Source organism: Malurus melanocephalus, unplaced genomic scaffold (assembly GCF_030028575.1).
Source record: "Malurus melanocephalus ecotype Western Australia unplaced genomic scaffold, MMel_1.1 scaffold_92, whole genome shotgun sequence".
Taxonomy (NCBI): Eukaryota; Metazoa; Chordata; class Aves; order Passeriformes; family Maluridae; genus Malurus; species Malurus melanocephalus.
The window spans coordinates 47368-67493 of record NW_026623324.1 but is presented as its reverse complement, the minus strand read 5'-3'; the positions used below and the strand labels follow the sequence as shown (position 1 = coordinate 67493).

At 37.9% G+C, this 20126-nt stretch overlaps 1 protein-coding gene across 1 annotated transcript in view; it reads left to right on the top strand.

Moving 5' to 3' along the window:
* GALNT2 (polypeptide N-acetylgalactosaminyltransferase 2) overlaps positions 1-20126 on the top strand; it is a 96410-nt gene that overhangs the window by 64915 nt on the left and 11369 nt on the right. The window contains exons 6-10 of the mRNA XM_057368413.1: positions 519-584; positions 3654-3775; positions 12161-12248; positions 15927-16014; positions 16559-16662. Of these exons, the coding sequence (XP_057224396.1) occupies positions 519-584; positions 3654-3775; positions 12161-12248; positions 15927-16014; positions 16559-16662 (468 nt within the window). The remainder of the gene's footprint in view (positions 1-518; positions 585-3653; positions 3776-12160; positions 12249-15926; positions 16015-16558; positions 16663-20126) is intronic.

Here is a 20126-nt window from a genome sequence, read left to right as displayed (position 1 = left end):
CCCAGCCAGCAAAAGGATGACCTGGCAATTAGTGTATCTCAGCAACAAATGGGAAAGAAAAAATTCCCAAAGAAAGGGAACAAAAGGGGAAAAATCTTAACCCACATCACATTACTACTTTTTTAGCTAGCCTAGGACAGGTTTGTCTTAATGTTTGTTAGAAAGTGAGCTTTCTTAAATGCTAAGGAAATRGATTATTTGAAAGTTTTTTTTCTCTCTATGCAGTGTAGAAACTGTCTAAAGTAAGCCAAATTAAATAAAATTATTTCACAGCTGTAAAATTAAGCTAGGTTTAAGCTAGGTTTGACTAACATAATGAAGATAATAATTTCTTTGCCTGGTAATTGTTCTTTTTCTTRTGAGATGAGTCACTAATTATGACCACAAACTTTTTCACTTACAAAGCTTTTGTTTTTCTTTGAAGACAGCCTCTCTTCCAGTATACAATGTTGGATCTCAAAGTGGTTCTCATAGCTTGATATTCTTTTAAATTATTTGAATTGTTTTTTGTTTTAAAGCTGATGATGGTGCWCTCTTGGGAAAAATTGAAAAAGTACGCGTTCTTCGAAATGATCGCCGGGAAGGTAGGCTTAATCTTGGAGGAGTAAGATACAAATTCCACTGTACTGCCTTGTCTATTAGTTTACATCAAGTCTTTTGAAGGAACATTCTGCTTCATATTTCATATTGAAGGGGAGATTTTCACTTTATAAATATACTAGTGGAAGGAATTTTTAAAAGTATTTGTTCAGGTAAAAACAGTAACTGTGATTGTGCACACAATACAGAAACAATCGCACATTGTTTTGCTTTTATAGTGAAAGCTTCCTTCAGGAATTGCATTAAATCTTCAACCTTTCCTTTCTCTTACTGCACTGAATCCTTAGTTAATCTGCTCCCATTGTATGCAGGGTCTTACTGTAAAATGTGTCTATGTTTGAAATGATGCAGCTTAAAAATAGCCCTCTTCTTTTACTGGTTCCCTTATTAGATATAATTTTAAGAATTTAGTTGATGGACAGCCTGAAATTGAAACAATTGGTTTTAACTTGAGAGGGTTTGAGCAGCCGGGGGTGCTGGGAGCAAGTATGGTTTTGCTGAAGCAGGTGTGCCCTGTGACAAATTTGTCTTACATTTTTRTTTTCTTCTATGTTGCTTTGTAAATTATGGTTTCCAATCACTGAGCCCTTCAGTCAGTACGTAACTGACAGCGGAGTTTGAAGTATTAGATACAGGCAACTGTTATTCTATAGCTGCTTGAAATAATAACTGAGATTTGACAGTTGAAATAGTTGACTGGATTAGCTGATATGTGCTTGTTTATTTTTATAAGCACTGTATCTTCTAGACTACCAGCCTGGCCTGGGGAGGAGCTGGAATCATTAGATTGTCAGGAACTGGAAATGACATACACAAAGCCTGTGTTGTCCCATAATTAAACTTATTGCAATACCTGATGGGTTCTTAGTGTTTAAATATTCTGTTTGGAATATACTTGTGGAAAAAAAAAAAAGGCTTAGTAAGAAAGCAGATTTTTTGTGACTTGCCATGATTGCCAGGTTCTGAGCAAGTTAAYGTAATTTTTCAGTGCAGCACTTAAAGATGGAGATAATTAAGGGAAAAAATAGAATGAAGTAACACCTTTTTGATGTTTGTTTTCTTAGTAAATATAAATACTAATTTGTAATGCATATACAAATACATACTTAGGAATGTTCATCAGTATATCTGAAATGAAATATAATTTGACAGATCTATTACTATGTCAGAAAAGAACAACTGCAGATTGAAGGCAGAGTATTAGTTTACTTTGTATTTTTGTGAGATTAAGATTAAATATTGCACATAAAAATTAAAGTGTAAGAGAATTGGTAAAATCAACCACTGTGTAGGATGTTGAGTAACTTAGTAGTGTGAGCAATAGAGGAAAGCAGTGTGTTTTAAAACAAAAAGAGTAAAAGAATGGTATCAGTGAAGGGTATGACATTAAATTCCTTYCTTTCAGAAATAAAGTAACTTTTAGTCTTATCTGTAGTTTCATAGTTTGTTATGGGAACACATGTGCTGTGGAGGGTATGGTAGTCTACAGAATAAAAGTGTCCTTGGAAACTTTTCAGCTCTCTTTGTTGTAAGCATAAAAGTCATTGTGAAGGACTCAATGACCATAGGGCTCACCTCCATTTCTTTGCCACTAAATCTGAAATTAGAAACAGTGTTATGTGTTTTCTCTAGAATTAAAGCGAAGCAGTAGATTCTACAACAATGTTATTTAGAAGTATTAAGGTCTGGGAGGAGGAATTGAAAAGTTAAAAAAAAAATAGAGCCATAGTGCTTGAGGAATGTTTGATGTGGAAAAACTGAACAAAACAGATTTAAAGGCTGTAATCAGGGAAACGACATAATGTCGTGAGCTACAGTTAGAAGCCAGTGTGCCACAGATAAGGTGTAAAATGTCAGAGAGCCAGAGCACAGGGCATATCTGCAACAGTGAAGTGCTCACACTTGAAATAAGAGATAGGAAAAGGATCTTGATGAGGCRGTTACTGAATGCTGGACAGAGCAAACAAGCTTTTCCTCTCAAGCATCTTGTATTCTGTTTGGCGTAGTCATATTTTGTGTATTTATTTTGTAAAGGAAATGGTAAGAAATAGGCTTGACTCTTTTACAGTGTTTCAGTCGGGGGGGGGGGGGGGGRACACGCCCCAACAAACCGGAATTGATTTAGTGGGAAACAATGGAGAAAGAAAAAAGAAAGAAAAGAAGACATGGTTTTGGTCTTGTGGGACAAAAAGAAATAAATTTTGAATAGTAATAGAAAAAAGTAGGGAGGAAATTTGTGAAGGAATTGGGAGGAAGCTTGCTGTATGTGTATATATAGCAAGGGACTTTCAAGAATGCTGAGGTCATCCAATGAACAAATAGTAAAAGGGAAGGAAGGAAAGGAGCAGGGTAAATCAGTGAGAGTATCTATATAATTGAGACATAGACAGGAAAAGGACCATTTGATTTTACCAGAATTTTCTTCCTAAAGACATCTATTTAAAAAAAGCAACAAACCCCAAACAAACCACAAAACAAAAGAATTGCYGTAATCACAGAGGAAAGACAGTTCAAATGGATTGGGGTAAAGCTCTCAGGTGGGAATTAATGAAGCACAGTTATTTCTGGAAYGAGTTAATAGAAGAATGGACAGACTCTGGTAAGAACCAAGATGGGGGTGTCAAAAAGATGGGGAGGATAAGTTAATGGTGGTGCTTTCCTCACTTTTATAATAGAACTGTAGGAGATGTATTGGTTTTCAGGTCCGATCTTGAGTAACATTTATCAGTGTAAATACCACTTAAGATAATGCAGACCCATCTGTACTTGTGTATCCCTTGTTTTGGAAAGGTTCTTTGATTCTTTTGCTTAAATCAGATGGAAAGCTATAGCATGCAGTAGGTTGGGTGCTTACAACCAAGCAACTMTGTTCTGTGAGAAGTCATTTCACTAAATTGTTAACTAGCATCTGATTTTGAAAATGGATCTTATGTGTTTGTCCTGTTTGAGTTAGAGTAATTTAACTAGTGACTATCTTGGAATGCAATAGTTTCTCACTGCTGTTGATTGTTTTCCTCAGGAAGTATTTAAAACCTTTTATCTTTACTTTTCAGGCCTGATGCGCTCACGTGTCAGAGGGGCAGATGCAGCACAAGCAAAAGTGTTGACCTTCCTGGATAGTCACTGCGAGTGCAATGAACACTGGCTGGAACCRCTTTTGGAAAGAGTAGCTGAGGTTAGTAAAGAATTCTAAAGTAATTTCCTGAAGAAGCAGCTTCTAAATTTTAAAGCCATCTGGTTTATACTAGATTAATTTTATGCATTTTTCTAAGGAAGCTTTTTCCTTGATTTAAGATGATGGAGATGAATGGAGTGTTCTGTGATTAAAACATATCTTTTTCCATTTAGTCTGTGAACACAGGAACATAAAATCTGAATATTTATTATCTTTGCAAGCAATTCAAGTATATGCCTCCTTGGTTCTTTGGGAACCGCCTCAGTAAGTTGAAAACCTTTAGAGCAAATTATAATTCTCCTCTACCAATACCATCTTGGTGTGATTCAGTTTACCTGAATCTTTATGKCTCATTGAGATTCAGTGTGATGATAGGAGAGAGGATGACTTGTGAAACCAAATTCTCATGGAAACTAGCAGGAACTAGAGACTCTCAGCGTCTATGAAAATGATGCTTAGTCTGTGTCCTGGAAAAGCAATTGAGAGGATTGAGAGGGAGTATATACCATTTTCTCTAGGGGTTAGTTATACTTGTTAACTTGCTCTGCAAGAACTCGGTTGAAGTGGAAATTGAACGAAGTGAAGAACGATTCCAAAAAGCACTGAGGAACACTCAAGACAACAGGGTTTTTATTCTTTCTTAATTGCATTCCCGTTCTGGAAAGCTAGTCTTCCTGGAGCGATTTGGGTCCAAAATGCTCCTGATCAAAATGGTTTTGCTAATCTATTCTGTTTTGTTAATGCCCAGTGTTTCATTTATCCACCTGAAGCTTTCCTTTGCATTTCCCCCAAAAGCAGAAAGGGGGCGTGAGAAGGAAGTAAACTCCGTATACTCAGTACACCAGTGAAGAAGGTATCAATTGATGACTGATGAATTTCTTTATTCTGTTTGGTTCCCTGATGCTTTTAGAATCATAAAATCACATAGGTTGGAAAAGACAGTTAAGATCATTGAGTCCAACTGTAAGTTGAGCACCTGCCAAGTCCATTATTAAACCATGTCCCCGAAGCAGCACATCTACATGTCGCTTAAGTACCTCCAGGGATGGTGACTCCACCACTTCCCTGGGCAGCCTGTTCCAATGGTTGACCACCCTTTCATTGAAGAAGTTTTTCCTAGTATCTAGTCCAAACCTCCCTGGTGKAACTTGAGGCTATTTCCACTTTCTTATGCTTGTTACCTTAAGAAGAGACTAATCCCCATCTGGCTACAACCTCTTTTCAGGTGGTTGCAGAGAGTGATAGGGTCTCYCCCAAGCTTCCTTTTCTCCAGGCTAAACACCCTCAGCTCCCCCAGCTGCTTCTCAAAAGGCTTGTGTTCCAGACCCTTCACTAGCTTTGTTACCCCTCTCTGGGTTCCTCACTCCATCACCTCAATGAATTTATTGGAGTGAGGGCCCAGAACTGGACACAGGATTTGATGTGTGCCCTCAGCAGTGCCAAATACAAAGGGATGATCACTGTCTGGTCCTGCCGGCAACACAGTGTTGCTGATCCAGGCCAGGATGCCACTGGCCTTCTTAGCCACTTGAGTACCTGCTGGGTCATGTTCAGCTGCTATCARCCAGCATCCCCACACCTACAGCAATGCATGAAGTTGTAACCCAAGTGCCGAACCCAGCACTTGGCCTTGTTAAACCTCATACAAYTGGCTGCAGCCTATTTTATTTACTGAGTATTCCAGAAATACTGCAAGTTGCCCAAGACATACCAGCAGTTGAAATTCTGTTTTGGAGTAGAAATAACTTTAATCAGCTCGAACCTGGACACTATGAAAGTGTGAAGGGTCTACAAAGCCCCTGAGCACGAGTAACATAGCACTTCCTCCTATTCTTGTACCCATGTAAACTACTGCAGCCTCAGAAGGGTTGGGGGAATTTTGCTGTCGCTATTAACTAGGAAAATAAACTTGAAGGCATTAGACATATCTCTAAAAGAAGTGGAGAATGCTTGCTGCACTAATGAATTCTAGGATATGGGAACTGTTTTCAGGCTTTTTGTGTAAATGGTTTGAAACATCTGTTTATTCAAGAAATCAGAAGAGAAAGGTCATTTTGGTCAGCAAAACCCTGCAATTGATAATACAATTATTTAGTAATTTTCCCTTCTTTCTTTTGTCTATGACTTTTTGCAGGGTATACTCATTTGTCTTTCTGAAACTGATAGGAATTTGAAAAAGTGTTACCTTTTCATTGTAACAGTGTATAAAACCTCTTATGATATTGCTGGAAATTTTGTGAAGAACCGGGTATATTTAGTTGGAGAAGCTGGTGCGTATTTTGCTTTTTGTGGCAGCTACTTTTTAGTAGCATGTGAATTATTAGATCCTTCAAAACTTGCTCTTTCCGATTGTCGCCATGATAGACAGTAATCGTGTGCCGCTGAACTGTTTTCAACTGTATGAACATATTTTTCCATTCATAAAAACTTGATGTACTGTTAAATAATTAGTGTAGAAATCCAGTTAGTTCCAGTCATCTGTGAAGATTACCAGCCAACAGGTATGGGGATTGATAAAGCAGCTTCTAAGCTTTCTGGTTGTTCAAATAATTAAGGCATGGTTAGTGTTCCCATAATAGCATATGATAGTTCTTCRTTATTTTAAATGGATTCCTTCTACTCACAGGGCAGACTGTATGTTACTAGATGTTAATTGGCAGCATTTTTTGATAGTCTCAGTGACAAGAAGTTAAAAAGATGTGAACGCTTTTCTGCTCTGGCCTCATGGGTAACTTTTTTCAGGTCAGGGCTACTGTTTGTTAATACTGTTTGTTAATGTGCAGCTGCATCTAWTATTTATCTGGGAAGTGTTTTGTTATTTTTTTCTTTTTGTTCCGGAATTCCCTGCTGGGCATTTATTTCTGTTGGACTTTTAGGCGATTAGWTATGTGTGTTGCACTATAGAAATTTATAACTTCCAAGACACAGTCTGAATCCAGCCAGTTTTGTAGTACTCCATCTCATGTGCTGTAACCACTCTAGAAAGCTGTGCCTCCGACACCTGAGGTAGCAAGCTTTCCTCTACAATTGAAACATGATCCATTCCACAGTTTTCTTCTGTAAGATGGTTTCCTGGTTAGAATATTTTTTCATGAGCTGTGCTTGCTTAGCATTTCTAGAGGGGCCTGACTCTGCTAGGGATTTTTCTATGGCAATTTCATCAGAAGCAGGCGCAACATATAGACAAGGTGACTTTCAGAGTTCAGAATGTGTACAGAAAGTGGTGCAGCCTGGAGCTGCTATATCTTCTTTGCTCCTTCCTGAGGAGTGGTTTTCTGCTTGACTTCCTAAGGCTACTTTTTATGCTCTCTAGATTTTTTTGGTGTGTGTRTGTATGTGATTAAATGAAGAGACAGTGGAAGTTAGCCCTTTGATTCCTCAAAAATGTCAATATAATAATAAATGTACACAATCCTGAAAACATCTTTAATTGCTAGTGATCTCATGGGCACTTGTCTACTTGGCTTTTTCCATTTCAAATTTCTGAAAACTTGGACATTCTATTCTTACAATTCAGCAATTGTATGAGAAAAATAAATGGAAAAATTCTGGTACAGAACTGATCTGTTTTCAWAGCATAGCAGTAAATCCTCTGTCACATTTTGGAAAGTATTTTTAAGCAAAGAAGGTCTGAAAAGGAAGAAATAACTAAGATTAAGAAATGAGATGTGGCTTCCCTTTTCATGTCTATCTCAGATTTTTGTGACTTTGAATGTGTCGACTTTTAACTGACACAATGCTAAAAGGAAAATATTTATATTTTCTCTTAAGTGTGTTGTGAAGCTTAACCTTTGAAGTGTCTTGAGATTTTCAGTAAGGGGAAGTAATACATGGAGAATCTCGAGGATAATTTCTCATGGTTTATGAGAACAATATATAAAGTCCAACTCGCTAGTGCATTCATAATTTCCTTATAAATTGTCAAGATGAAATAGTTTGCCAGAAATTTTCAGGCACTAGAGATTTGCAGTGTTCATAGGCTGTTTCTTTTCATTATCTTCACCAAGAAGTACATGGTTTTCCAGTTGAGCCTTCCATTAGAAGGCAGGAGATTTTGTATGTTAAATTATCCTAAAGCAAGGCACTTATTTATCCCTGATTAAAGCCATCTACTGCTTTGTAGTCTTTTCAATGAACGAACWCTGTAATTTGGAGACCCACAAGCTCTTTTTTAGCAGGCTCTGCATTAACAACTTTTTAATGCTCCGCAAAGCATCGCCTTAAGAATGTACAAATCTCTTTTTTTTGCTTTGCTGCTGAGCAAATCCTGTAATTTCAAGTCACGGAAGGAACAGCACATTTTCAAGCCAACTGTGTGGAGGTTATACATCAGACTGAATGCCCATGACCTGGCCTGTGTATTTGGCTGTCCAAAAAACAGTTGGAATTGTTTAAATAATATGTTAGATGTAGCAAGTGGTGTTAAATGTGGTGTCACACTGATATTGATGGAAATAATCAGACCAGCAGTAAATGCCTGAGGAAATCTCGAATGTGTATAGACAACATGCTACCTGCTTTATGTGGCTYGGTCAAGATAAGCTGAAAACCTAAATGAAGCTCTGCCTCATGTGACCCTGATAACTTGGGCAGCTTTTACCACCAGGTTCAACTTTGCCAAGTAGAACTGTTTGAAAAAATCAAATCTTTGTGAGAAACGAAGTTCACTCTTCTGGTGAAATTTAAAAGGTTTTWATAAATGACAATAGGGTACATAAAAGCAAAAGCATACGGCACCGGGTGCTTGGCTATTTGCCAGAGGCACACCGGGTATGGATAGAAACCTCTTTAAATACATTCCGTGTTACATCAGCCTAATGCCTATTCATAGACATTTATGCATATTTAAATCTGTCATGGATCATCTTTTTAACATTCTTGTTGTTTTATGCTCCTGGAGTTTGTGTGACCCCTATTTCAGAACTTCAGCAGATAGTCCTTGTCAATAGAGAAGTGTTTATAACAGGGGTCCCAACACGCCTGACCTTTCCATGCAGCTAAGTCCATCCGAAGGTTGGTGTTCTCGCCAGCCAGACTCCTTGTGCCGCAAACTATAGATGCTTTACAGGGTACTCCGACAAGATATTTTTCTAATATGCATACCAAAGCAACTATCATGGCATTCCTCTGGTAGGTCRGGTTCCKTGGAGGTCTTTTTCTCATGCATTTCTTTCTCCTTGTCTTATCTTTTGGTCAGTGTAATTGCAGCCAGGGCACCATTCATCTCCCTGCGACTTTTTGTATAGTTTTGCTATAATGTGCAAGGAAAAATCCTACATGGAAAAATTTCTACAGTATTTGGAAAGTGTCTCATAACTACATCTAAATTACAAAARAATAAGAACAGTAGTTATTTCATAATCATGTTCACATAACTAAACTTCTTTTACAAATAAGACAATATCATATTATGATGCACCATACATAGCATCCCTTTTTTAATCTCTGCGAAAGCCAGCACTATAATATGTGTTTATCACATTTGTCATAAAATGCTTTTAGAGATGGCCATAGATGTATAAGATGTCTCAGTTTCAGCTAAGGAATAAATGAGAAAAAGAAGGGTGTTTTAATTTTTGTATTTTATGCTGAGAGAGAYGAATCTGATTTTTATTTATGCCTCAACATGTGTTATGTGCTGAGAGCTCTGTCCCTCAGGAGGTTTTGCCTGGCAGCCAGTCATGGCACAGACAGCCTCCCCTACTGCTCTGCAAGAGCCCTGCCTGGCCTTGCTGGTGGGGCAGATGCCCGGATGCCCRGGAAAACAGCACGCGGAATAAAAATGCGTGGGAAATAGGAGGGCGAGGCACAGCGGGGCCCATCTTCCTTTGGAGTTCTTGGAAGGAGCAGGGACCCGCCTGGAGGGTCACCTGGGCCTCCCACTGCTCCCTTGCTTTTCCTTTTCTCCCTGTGGTCCTGCCTTCCCTGTCCACACCTGTCCTGCCCGTGTGCTCTGTTTCGCCGCTTCCCCGAGGCAGCTCGACCCTGCGACAACCTCATGTTTGCTGTCTTCCCGAAGGAGCCACCACCTGCAGCAGCCACTGTCGTGGGTCCCGCAGCAGCCCACAGCAGCCAGCCTGCCCACAGCCCCAGCCTGCCCACAGCAGCTGCAGCTATCTCATGAGTGTGCCCGTAGCCACGGCGACGTGTTCTTCGCCAATGGTAGGGACACGCAGCCGCTGCTGTTTGGAAATCGCGCCCAGCCTGTCCCGGGAGYCGCGCAGGCTCCTTGCGGTTCGCAGCACACACGCTCCTTCTTCCAAACTGACGTCGATGGGGTGCCCGGGGTACAGCGGTAACAATCTGTCTGCTATTCTGTCTCTCTCCGTTTCTCTTTTTCCCTCTTTGTTCCCWTTTCTATCTCCCCTTGGTAGGAAGTGGTAGGAACATTTACCCTTCTTTATCAATAAATAGTTCTCAGATATAATATTGCCGTGTTTGYGCTTTATTTTTTGTCCAGAAGAATTATTAAAAGAATTCTCCCCGACTCCRTCTTTTCAAGCGGGACGGGACATATGCTTATAGGTGTCCTGTGAATAACTAGATAGGCTGAATATTTTCTGTCTCATCAGTCCTTATTTAAGGGAGTTTCCTAATTCTACCACTATAGTATGCCTGAAATAAGGGCAGGGGTACATCTAAAGCATTTCAGTGATGTAGGAAGGTACACACACACAGAGTACTTTGCAGTGATGGTGCAGTAAATAATCATTGCCTCTCAAGTACAACACAGTTAGCAAAATGGTGCTTTGCTTGCTGTTGCAAATGTGGGCTGGAGGCTACCACTAGCAGCACAGCAGCTAAAGATGTGATCAGTGGGGGAATATGACAGGTCGGTCTTTTTTGTTTTGTGTTTCTAGTTTGCTTTACACAAAACTAATTAATGCTGAGAAGCAGACCAGGTTATATGTTATATTACTTCTCTCATAAAAGCAGATTTTTGGCCTGGGTGGCATAGCTTCAGTGATACTTAAAGGGAATATAGAAAGCCATATGTCTTCAGCTTTTAGTTTAGTTTTCAGCTTGAATTCTCTTGGGTTTGCTTGGATTCTACTTTTGGATGATACAGAAGTTCGTGACCTTTTGCTCACRCAGACAGAATGACCGAGTAAATGCCATTTATGTAATTAGGACTTATTATAATCAGCATAGATTGAATAGTTGAGGTTCAATAAAAGAAAATGGGTGTTAAAGGTTCTTATTGGACCAAGCAAAGCATTTGACTAAGAGTTGCTTTTAAGACTCTTCTTATGAGCTCAAGCTAGTCTTATACTAATTTGGTTCCCATCAGTATTCTGTATAATACTGATTAGCAAGGAGGATACAGTGCTGAACCACTGTTTAAAAATATGTGATATTGTTATTTGTAAAATAAATTCTTAAAATGGAGATACTTAGGTTATATATTTTTTTTTAACTGTGAGAACAGTTTCTTTATAATAAGAGCTACCAAAGTATCTCCTGTTTGTTTTTTATATCCACAGATTTGGTGATACACTTTTCTGAAGTTATCTGTTTTCTGAATGATGTTAAACTGTGCAGCTCAAAACTTTTGCAAGCAATAAGTAATGGAGACAAACTGGCTTAACCATGATACTGCATTTCTAACATTAGCTGAGTCTGTTTTTAGAATACTTTAGGTCTTATGATTCTACTGGATGGTGCATGTGGAGTTGTTGGAAAGATTTTTCTTCTTAAACTATTTTGGCAAAAACATCAGCTAAAATAATTAATGTTGCTCAGAATAGTATACGGGGCCACAGTTGGATAGAGGACTGCGGTTACCTGGACCACTGGAATCTTGGCTGCTGGAGATTAATAGCATTCATGAATCTGAGGTGCTTTTTAGCTTCTCTTTCCTATCTGAGTGTCTGTTATTGAAGTATGAATCTAATGTGAAATGGATTGGCATTAACCTAAAACTTTTCTGATTACAGAAAGGCCTAAGTGTCCCTTAGAGGTTGAAATAATGAGACTGTAGTACACTGCATGGCTGGAGGCTTCTGTCGAAAATGTGAATTGYCTAGGTGCTTCTTTTCTATGTGTTGGTTTGAAAAGTAAGAATGGAAGGGCTTTTTGCTTGACTACCTTTAGAACCACAGGTTTGCTGCCTTCTTTAAGAACAAGTCAGAAGAGGGGGATTATGTGAAAAAAAGTAGCCTAGAATAGAAAGAGGATTTCCAGTCATATCCTATGGTTTCTGCTCTCTGAAGCAGTTCTGAGCAGTGCTATTCGCAGCACTGGCTCTTCAGAGSCATGAGTGGAAGTAAGGGGAGAGCTGGGGAGATATCCTGCTGAACACTCTGCTGAACTGTTCGACATCCTGCCTGAACCTTTATATATTGATTTCATTATTTCAATATTACTTTCTAACATTTATTTTAGGACAAGACCAGAGTTGTGTCTCCTATTATTGATGTAATTAATATGGACAACTTCCAGTACGTGGGGGCGTCAGCTGATTTGAAAGGCGGTATGTACCTGTACTGGAATACAGATTTTTAAAAAACCCATCAAGAATCGAAGCTCATAATCACTGCAGCTGTGGAATGGGCAATTAACATACAGTTCTTTCCTTTCATAGATCTAGTTTCAAGTTCTGTAGGTCACTTGTTTCTTGGCTTGGATTTTTAATTGGCCTTATCRTTCTCTGCATTAAAAATTCATCTTTATTATACTAATTCTTCTRAGTTTGTGCTGCCTTTTACCAATATGCAAGACTTGCTCCAAGGTTTGTAGGGTTGTGTAAATATATCAGAAAAAACTAATAGCCAGAGCTTATGATTCTCTTTTTAGATAACACAGGCTTTAATTGCTCACTAGTTTAGAAGCCCATCAACAATGCAGTGTCTATGAGGTTTTTTCAAGATGCTGGTTTGCTTAAAAATTGAAACTCTTCTGAACAAGAAGGCGACTTTGGAATGTGTTTAAAAAAATAAATGTTTATTAGCTATGATCTGTAACTGTGAAGAGGTTCACATGTGACCATGAAAATTTGTGACCAAAAAAATCCCCTGTTAAATTGAGAAGTTGTACGGTTTCAATATGTCTAGGTAATCTAAAGTATTGACAGCAAATAGCAAAAAGACTTGTGAAGCCCTAAATAAGAATATTTTTTAAAAATCTTCTCTCCTTTTTCAAAGAACAACAACTACATGCTAAAGTCCTTACCTATTGCGGATTTTTAAAACTTCTGGCACTGCTAACAAGAATCTAATATTCAAAACAGCTATTTTCTACCCACTTGCCCCATTTTTTTATTATTTGTAAGTAATTGTTCCCACAACCCTGGAAACTGAACTGTCTGCATAAAGGTGTAAGATGAGCCATGATATAAAAATTAGAGTGCTGTTGTCACAGTGTCCCATCTTTTTCTGAATAGACTTTCTTGCATGAGGAAGGAAAAAACAGTTTCAAGGCTATTCTTTTAGGTTCCAGTCTCTAACTGGCCAGCAAGGTTTTAGTAAACGAAAATAAAAGCAGTATTTGCATAACATTGCATATGCTACAATCATCAGTTATCTGGAGGTGAGAGGTTCTGTATCCTTTTAATTAATGTTTTGAAATGACACCTATGGTGCATATATTCACAGTATGCCAGTGTATAGGTCTGTGCYAGTCTGTGTGCCAACATTATTAAACCTTAAGGCCTTTGCCCARTCTATTCATTAATCTCGACTACAGAAATCCCTGTACCATTATGTGGCTTTTATTATTGTCTGCAGGAGAAGGAGGAAGAATTCTTTCCTTGGAACCTTTGATTGCTGCTGGGCTCAACGCTCAGTTCTTCCCAAGTGAAGTGGGAGATCTTCATGCTTTATCTTTGAAACTGTTTCCCAATTAATTCACTTCTCTATTACATTTTAGTACTCATTTTCTCCCTTTGTAAACAATAGAGATTGGGTTTTTTTAAGGTTCATGAAGCCTCCATATTTGGATTGAGCAGTGAGAAACTGTCTTTTTTTCACGTTAATAGAAATTTTGCACATACCAGTGTGCCAAGCTATTTGAGGTTCAGTTGAAACATGAATAATATATTTCTTGTCACTTCCCAGAGGACAGATTGCAATGTTAGAGGCACTACAGCATTTGGCACCACAGGACACTTTGACTGGGTCCAAGTCTAAACATGGAAACCAAGCTATGCTTTCAACCTTAGGTACAGTGTGGCTGAAGCATGGAGACTTGAAACAGCTGGGACAGCATTTGTGCCTGGTCCCTTTTGAAAGGACTTAATCACCCAAGACAGGCAACCTAGCAAATGGTACATAYTTTTTTTTTCCTAGATGGACACGTCTGAAGTAATTCCCAAGTCTAGCCAGAATAAAATCTGTGCACTTCATGTTAACAGATTTTCTGGGGGGTTTTCTGAAGGAGGGGGGTTTGCAAAAGTGATTTTGCCACCCAGAGAAACACTGTAATTACTGGAATGAACTGTAGTTAATTGAGCTCTAATGATTTATAGTATGCCTCTGATGCAGTTTACACTGGATAGAATTTCGTACTGGATACATGCTGTGTTTAAAAATACTCCTTCTACAGAGTTACTGATACTATCTCATTGAGTGCAGCTTTTTCCCAGAGTCTGTGAAAATGGAGACGGAAAACCAGATTTGAATGGGTAGAGAATTTATACACGTGTTCTGTTTGTGAGAGTGCTGTGTTCCAAAAGAGACCCCTTGTGTTCACTGGCGTACACAGTAACTGTCTCTATCCCTTCTGCTGCAGAACAGTGGGTTTTTCAACTTCTTCCAGATGCAAATAATTTTGCTGGCAATCTAGGATGAAGTGTGGCTTTTTTACTGCATGGAAATATTGGAACTCATTTTGGTCTTCATGCTTGAGGCTTTGCAGTACTATAGGTTGTAGCCATTTTACTGTTTTGCTACTTGGAGTTTTGGAATAGTTAGGCAGTCTCATTTTTACAGTGCAGCRCTTTCTTGAAATACTCAAACATGGAGAGAAGGAGTTGGCATGCATGCTGTAAAGACTGTTCAGGGTAATTTCTGCATTGTGTGTGATTAAGTATCTCGAGAATTAAAATGAAAACGGCGGAGTTTTTAACTTCCTACATCAGTCATTGCTGTKCTCCTTTACAGATGCAGACAGGCAGTTTGTAGGACTGTAATTGTTGTCTGTTCACTTGAGCTATTTTCCTCACAAAGTAATTACTTTATCTTTATACTGGAGAATGAAAACTATTGACATCTGTGCAGCAGAAATCTGGAAATCATTCATTACATGACTTCATAGGATCTAAATGTGTTTGGCAGCAGGCAGAGTGTATAAGTCTGATTTGCTAGATGTACTGGGAGAGGGCTATAGGCCTTGTGCAGTTTTTTAAGGGATATTCATGATTATGGGCATAATCCAGCACAAAAACTGTTATGGAAGTATTTCCTATTGAAAGTTTGTCCTATACCAGCACTGTATCATTGCCTAAGTGAGGTAATTTAGCAAATGTTGTGTAGAAAGCTGCCATAGATGACCTACTGATCTTGTTCATTCTAGTGATCTTTGTGCTTCTGTGCTTAACTCATGACAGGCCCAGAGCAGTTGTTGCTGTGTTTACACTTACATGTATATGCATAAGGAAAGTAAAATTTTTGTGCTCTAGCACTTTACCCCAGGTTTAAAAAATGACGCACTTGAAAACACAGTGGGAAAGTAAGAYATTTAAATGAATGTTAAGGAGATAAGTGGGACCTTCATAACTTGTTGTGACCTTCATGACAGAGCCCTTGCTGTCAGAGTACCACCAAGAGTGCTGCATAAAGCCTGTGTAAACATAAATAGACCAAGAGTGATCACTTCTAAAGTGTGGAAATGCAGTTATTTAGAAAAGATTGTTGGGAGCATTTGTAATGGCTGGAAGATCATCACATGGTGTTTTCTATTTGATGTAAGGATGACACTTGTGTTTCTTACTTTGTGAAACAGATAAAGACAAGAGAAATACAAAGTTATTTGGTGTTCAAGATTATTCATTTTTCTTTACCTTTCATCTGGACTTTTACTTGTTTGTTTTCTACCCAGAATTTTCTGCAAGTTTAATTTTTTAATTTAAATTACAGTGTGTTACTGAACATTCTGTTACTACAAGTTGAATGATGACCACAGTAATTTTAACACCCTACTTTTCTTCTTGAAGGCTTTGACTGGAACCTTGTGTTCAAGTGGGATTACATGACACCAGAGCAAAGAAGAGCACGACAAGGAAATCCAGTTGCTCCCATAAAGTATGTCTCTACCACCACTTTTCAAGTAGATTTTAATTTGCAGCTAACCTAAGTTAGTAATCATTTCTTTTGAGTCTGAAAGAATAACTTTACTGTAGCTTACATCAATATTGAAATTTCATTCATATTTATGGATCATTATGAAACTCTTAGAAATAAACTGTATTTAAAAAATAGTTTAAAACACGCTATTAGATTATTTACCCTTAAGAAAAAGTAGTTGTCACTTTGTTTAAAGTTTGTATATTTTGAGGGCCAAAAATACTGCGCCTGTTTTAATGTTTTATTAGTGACACAAATTGCCACCCTTTAAATAAGGAACTTGTGGRGCAAATGAAGATTTGGAAGCTGCCTCAGAAGGTGGTCATGGCACTGTATATGCCATAGAAATGTGTGCAAACAACATTTGAAGTGTTAGATGCAAAGTAAATTGCATTCAAAAGCATTGCCAGTTTTTTTCAAGGAAGTATTAACCTTGATGTGCAAATAATAGTAACACCAAGTTGATTGTTCTGTAAGTATTACATTTTTCTTGTTTGTTTAGGACACCCATGATAGCTGGTGGATTATTTGTGATGGACAAATCCTATTTTGAAGAACTAGGGAAGTATGACATGATGATGGATGTTTGGGGTGGAGAGAACTTAGGTATGTATATTATTTACCTTCCAATCAGGCCTTGAAAAAAAAAGCAGGTTTCATCATTGCCTTTACTGTCAAGGAATCGTGGTTTCCCTGATTTTGTGCAAAGAAGGTTAAAACCGGAGTTAAAATTTCACACACATTATTGGCAGAATCCAAAACATTTATTTCAATGAAAGAATTGTAACAAATTAAAAATTATATGCTGAGTATGAGGGAATAAAAGTATTAGTTCATTGAGCAGTGAAATTTTTTTATAATGGAAGTTGGTTGGTAAAAAAAGACAGGCTGTAGATAAAAAAATCAGTTTCAAAAGTGCTATCTTTTTYGAAAGCCACAGCACCATCTAAAATTGTTAAATATAATAATATTTAAGTGCTGAGAATTGAAGACATGTTTTTAAGGTGTTACTTAAATTTAATTATGAAAAGTGGAACACCGGTGAATGAGTGTAATGTTATTACACACACCTTAATAAATCAATTAACTTAGCTGACTGAAGAATTACCTGTTTCTGAACTTTGCCAGTAATATGCCACCTGGCATATAAACTTACTGAATTTTGTAATTTTATACCCCTTCTTTAGCCCTATGAGATATTGCTGGTTGAGAAAACATTTTTTTCTCTAAGTCCTTATTTTCAGATGTTTGAGTGACATTTAGGCAAGAGGGAGGAGGGGCTGAGAGAGCTTGTGCATTAGCCACTTTTCATTTGACCTGGTGATTAAATCTGGCATTAGGAGGTCTTTTTGTCTGTTTGCATTACAGTATTATACAAGTGTTTTCTCTCTTTAAAACCAGTGTACTTGTGCTCAAACAAAAAAGATTTGGAAGTGGCAGAATTCTACAGCTTTTCAAGAATTCCAGTCATTAGTTTAGTTTTTTCGGGTAGAGGTGCATCTTGGACATTCTATACTACAAAAGCAGTGTGTATTAGGAGCACTGCTAAAGACAGAAGCTTCTCTACTGCATGTGCTAGCTGCAAAATGCTGAAATACCTTGAACTTGTAAAAACCCATGAATATTTTGAGTTACTGAAACCTGCACATGCATCAAACATGTGCTTAGCCTACCAGGAAATGTGTGCTGGATGCAGCACACTGAGTATGGGACATGGTAACCGAGTGTTTAACGCTGCTGTAACGCACTGAAAAGTTGGAATTGGCATCCCTCTAGTCCTGTCTCTGACCATCCTGTGTAGTACTTGAAGAAACCCTTCGGGTGTTTGAGCAATTGCATTCCATGTTTCTGTTGTCTCCCTATTTTGGCTGTGTATTGATAAATTGTATTAATGTAAACATTGTAATTTTTCATTTTTAAATGTTCTGGAAAGTCATTGGATAAATTTAATGCAGCAATACTCRTATTCACTCTGAAAACCACTTTTTCCACTGGAGCAGTTAAATATTTGATTAGTTACAAGCAGGTACTTGAGCAACCGAGTTTCTTCTGAACACTTAGCAACTACTTTTATGCTTTGATAATTGAGGCCTTGGTAGCCGGGAAAGGGCACAAGCAACATCTCCTTTCTCAAGCGTGCAAAGAGATGTTAATCTTGCGCCTTCTGCACTCAGTTTCTCCACCTCCATGGCAAGAAGATGGAGACTTATGGGTGCCTGAAAAGCAGGCAGAAGGCAGCTAATGATTTTTTCCTAGCTGTCAGGCTAATTGAAGATGAGTAAAAATCCTATGGCAAATGATTTAATTGGCGATAAATGACACAGGGACCAGATAACCAGAAATCTGTGATGTGCAATTTAAAATTCAATGTGCACATTTGTCAGGCCTCTTTACTCTCAAGTGTATCTCTAGATCAGTGGCTTGATGTTACATGCAAATAACCTGCTAAACGGACTAGCAAAATAATTCTGCACATCATATTCATTTTCTAAAAGCTAGCATTGTTCCTTCAAGAATGTACAGAGCAGCTGTAATATGAGGTTTTGTTCACATGTCAGTATCAATTTAACAAATTTCAAGATGAACCTGCAGGATTTTCCCTAAATTGCACAAATTACCATGAAGATAGGTACATTCTCAGACTGTTGCTAAATGTGATTGGTAACATGTGTGTGCTGTACAAAATGTGGAGCAAGGTTAGTTCAGTCTTGTCTCCAACTCAGAAACTCAAATTTTCAGTTTGTTTATGATGCTTTTTGATGAGCTTAGGAGAATCAGAGTACACCAGAGAACTGGGTGGACCATGGGAAGGCTCAGGTCTAATTTGAAAACCTAAGCTTTTCTTACTAATTTTCCTAAAATCAGGGAAGGAACAAGACATCCCWTGTCTTCTGGATTCATGACACACTCCAATAAAAAGAACAAATCTGTTAGAGAGGTGTAACTTGATCTCATAAAGAATTTTTGACATGCTGCTTATGTGTTTTTCATTAAAAAGCTATGTGCATTGAGGTTGGTACAGTAGTAACATTTCTTCTACTACTGTTTGAGTATAACAAAAGAAATCCCGAAGGGAGTTTGTGGGGTTGCTTAGAGTTTTCTTTGCTGTATGTTCTTTTTTCTTTTTCCATGCAGGCTTTAGAAGCCATGTCAGTGCAAATAAAAATTAATTTACTTCTCCCTATATTTTAGTCATTTGCTGTCTTTCCCATTGAACTGTTTTACATGGTGGTCACTTTTTTTGAGATTCTTCACAATCGAAGGTGCTGGAAAGTACACAAAAATGAAAAATTAGTTTTGCCTATTGTCCCATGTAAATTCAACTGTTTAAGTTACTGTCAAAGACAATATTGTCATTCATGTTTTTGAACTATGCTGACTGTCAAGGATTCATAAATATGGCAATCAAGAAGTAAGGCAGTTAACTTGCGTTGTCAACAGTTAAAATCACAGCACCTCTTTATTTTTAAAATTTCTCTGGACATGCAGTCAAGACAAAGTTGAGAAAAGTGTCTAAATATTTCTAGACCTTCTTATCATCATTAGCTGGCTCAGATCATTAGACTGGCTTGGAAGTGTTCTGCCCATAATCTGCAATTTACAGAAGTTATGTTTTTATTTGGTTTATCCTCAAGTCAGCAAGGACTCCGATGTTTTGGAGTGTTTATCTGCTACAATAAGTTAGCAGCTCAAATCTATTGATTATTTTAGTTTGCCTTGATTTCACTGTGCTACTCCATCTTCAGCTGAAAAATTTTGTAATAAACTAGATCATTAATTTATTTGTTGAGTGTACCTATTGTTGTTTACCCTTCAGATGAAGCACAGTAATAGCACACATACACCTAACTCACTGGGCAAATTGCAGCATGGCTTATGGACTTGGACAACGCTGTTGACTTCAGATAAGAGAAGATACAGTTTTGCTTCTAAGATAGTATGTTTATTTATGCTGAGCTTGCAGAATCTTAAATGCTTAGATAAGCCTTTGTTTGTCCTAGAATTAATTAAAAAAAACAAACCTGTCTTGCTCATCTTCTCAGCAACAGTCACTAAAAGCCTTCTCTGTA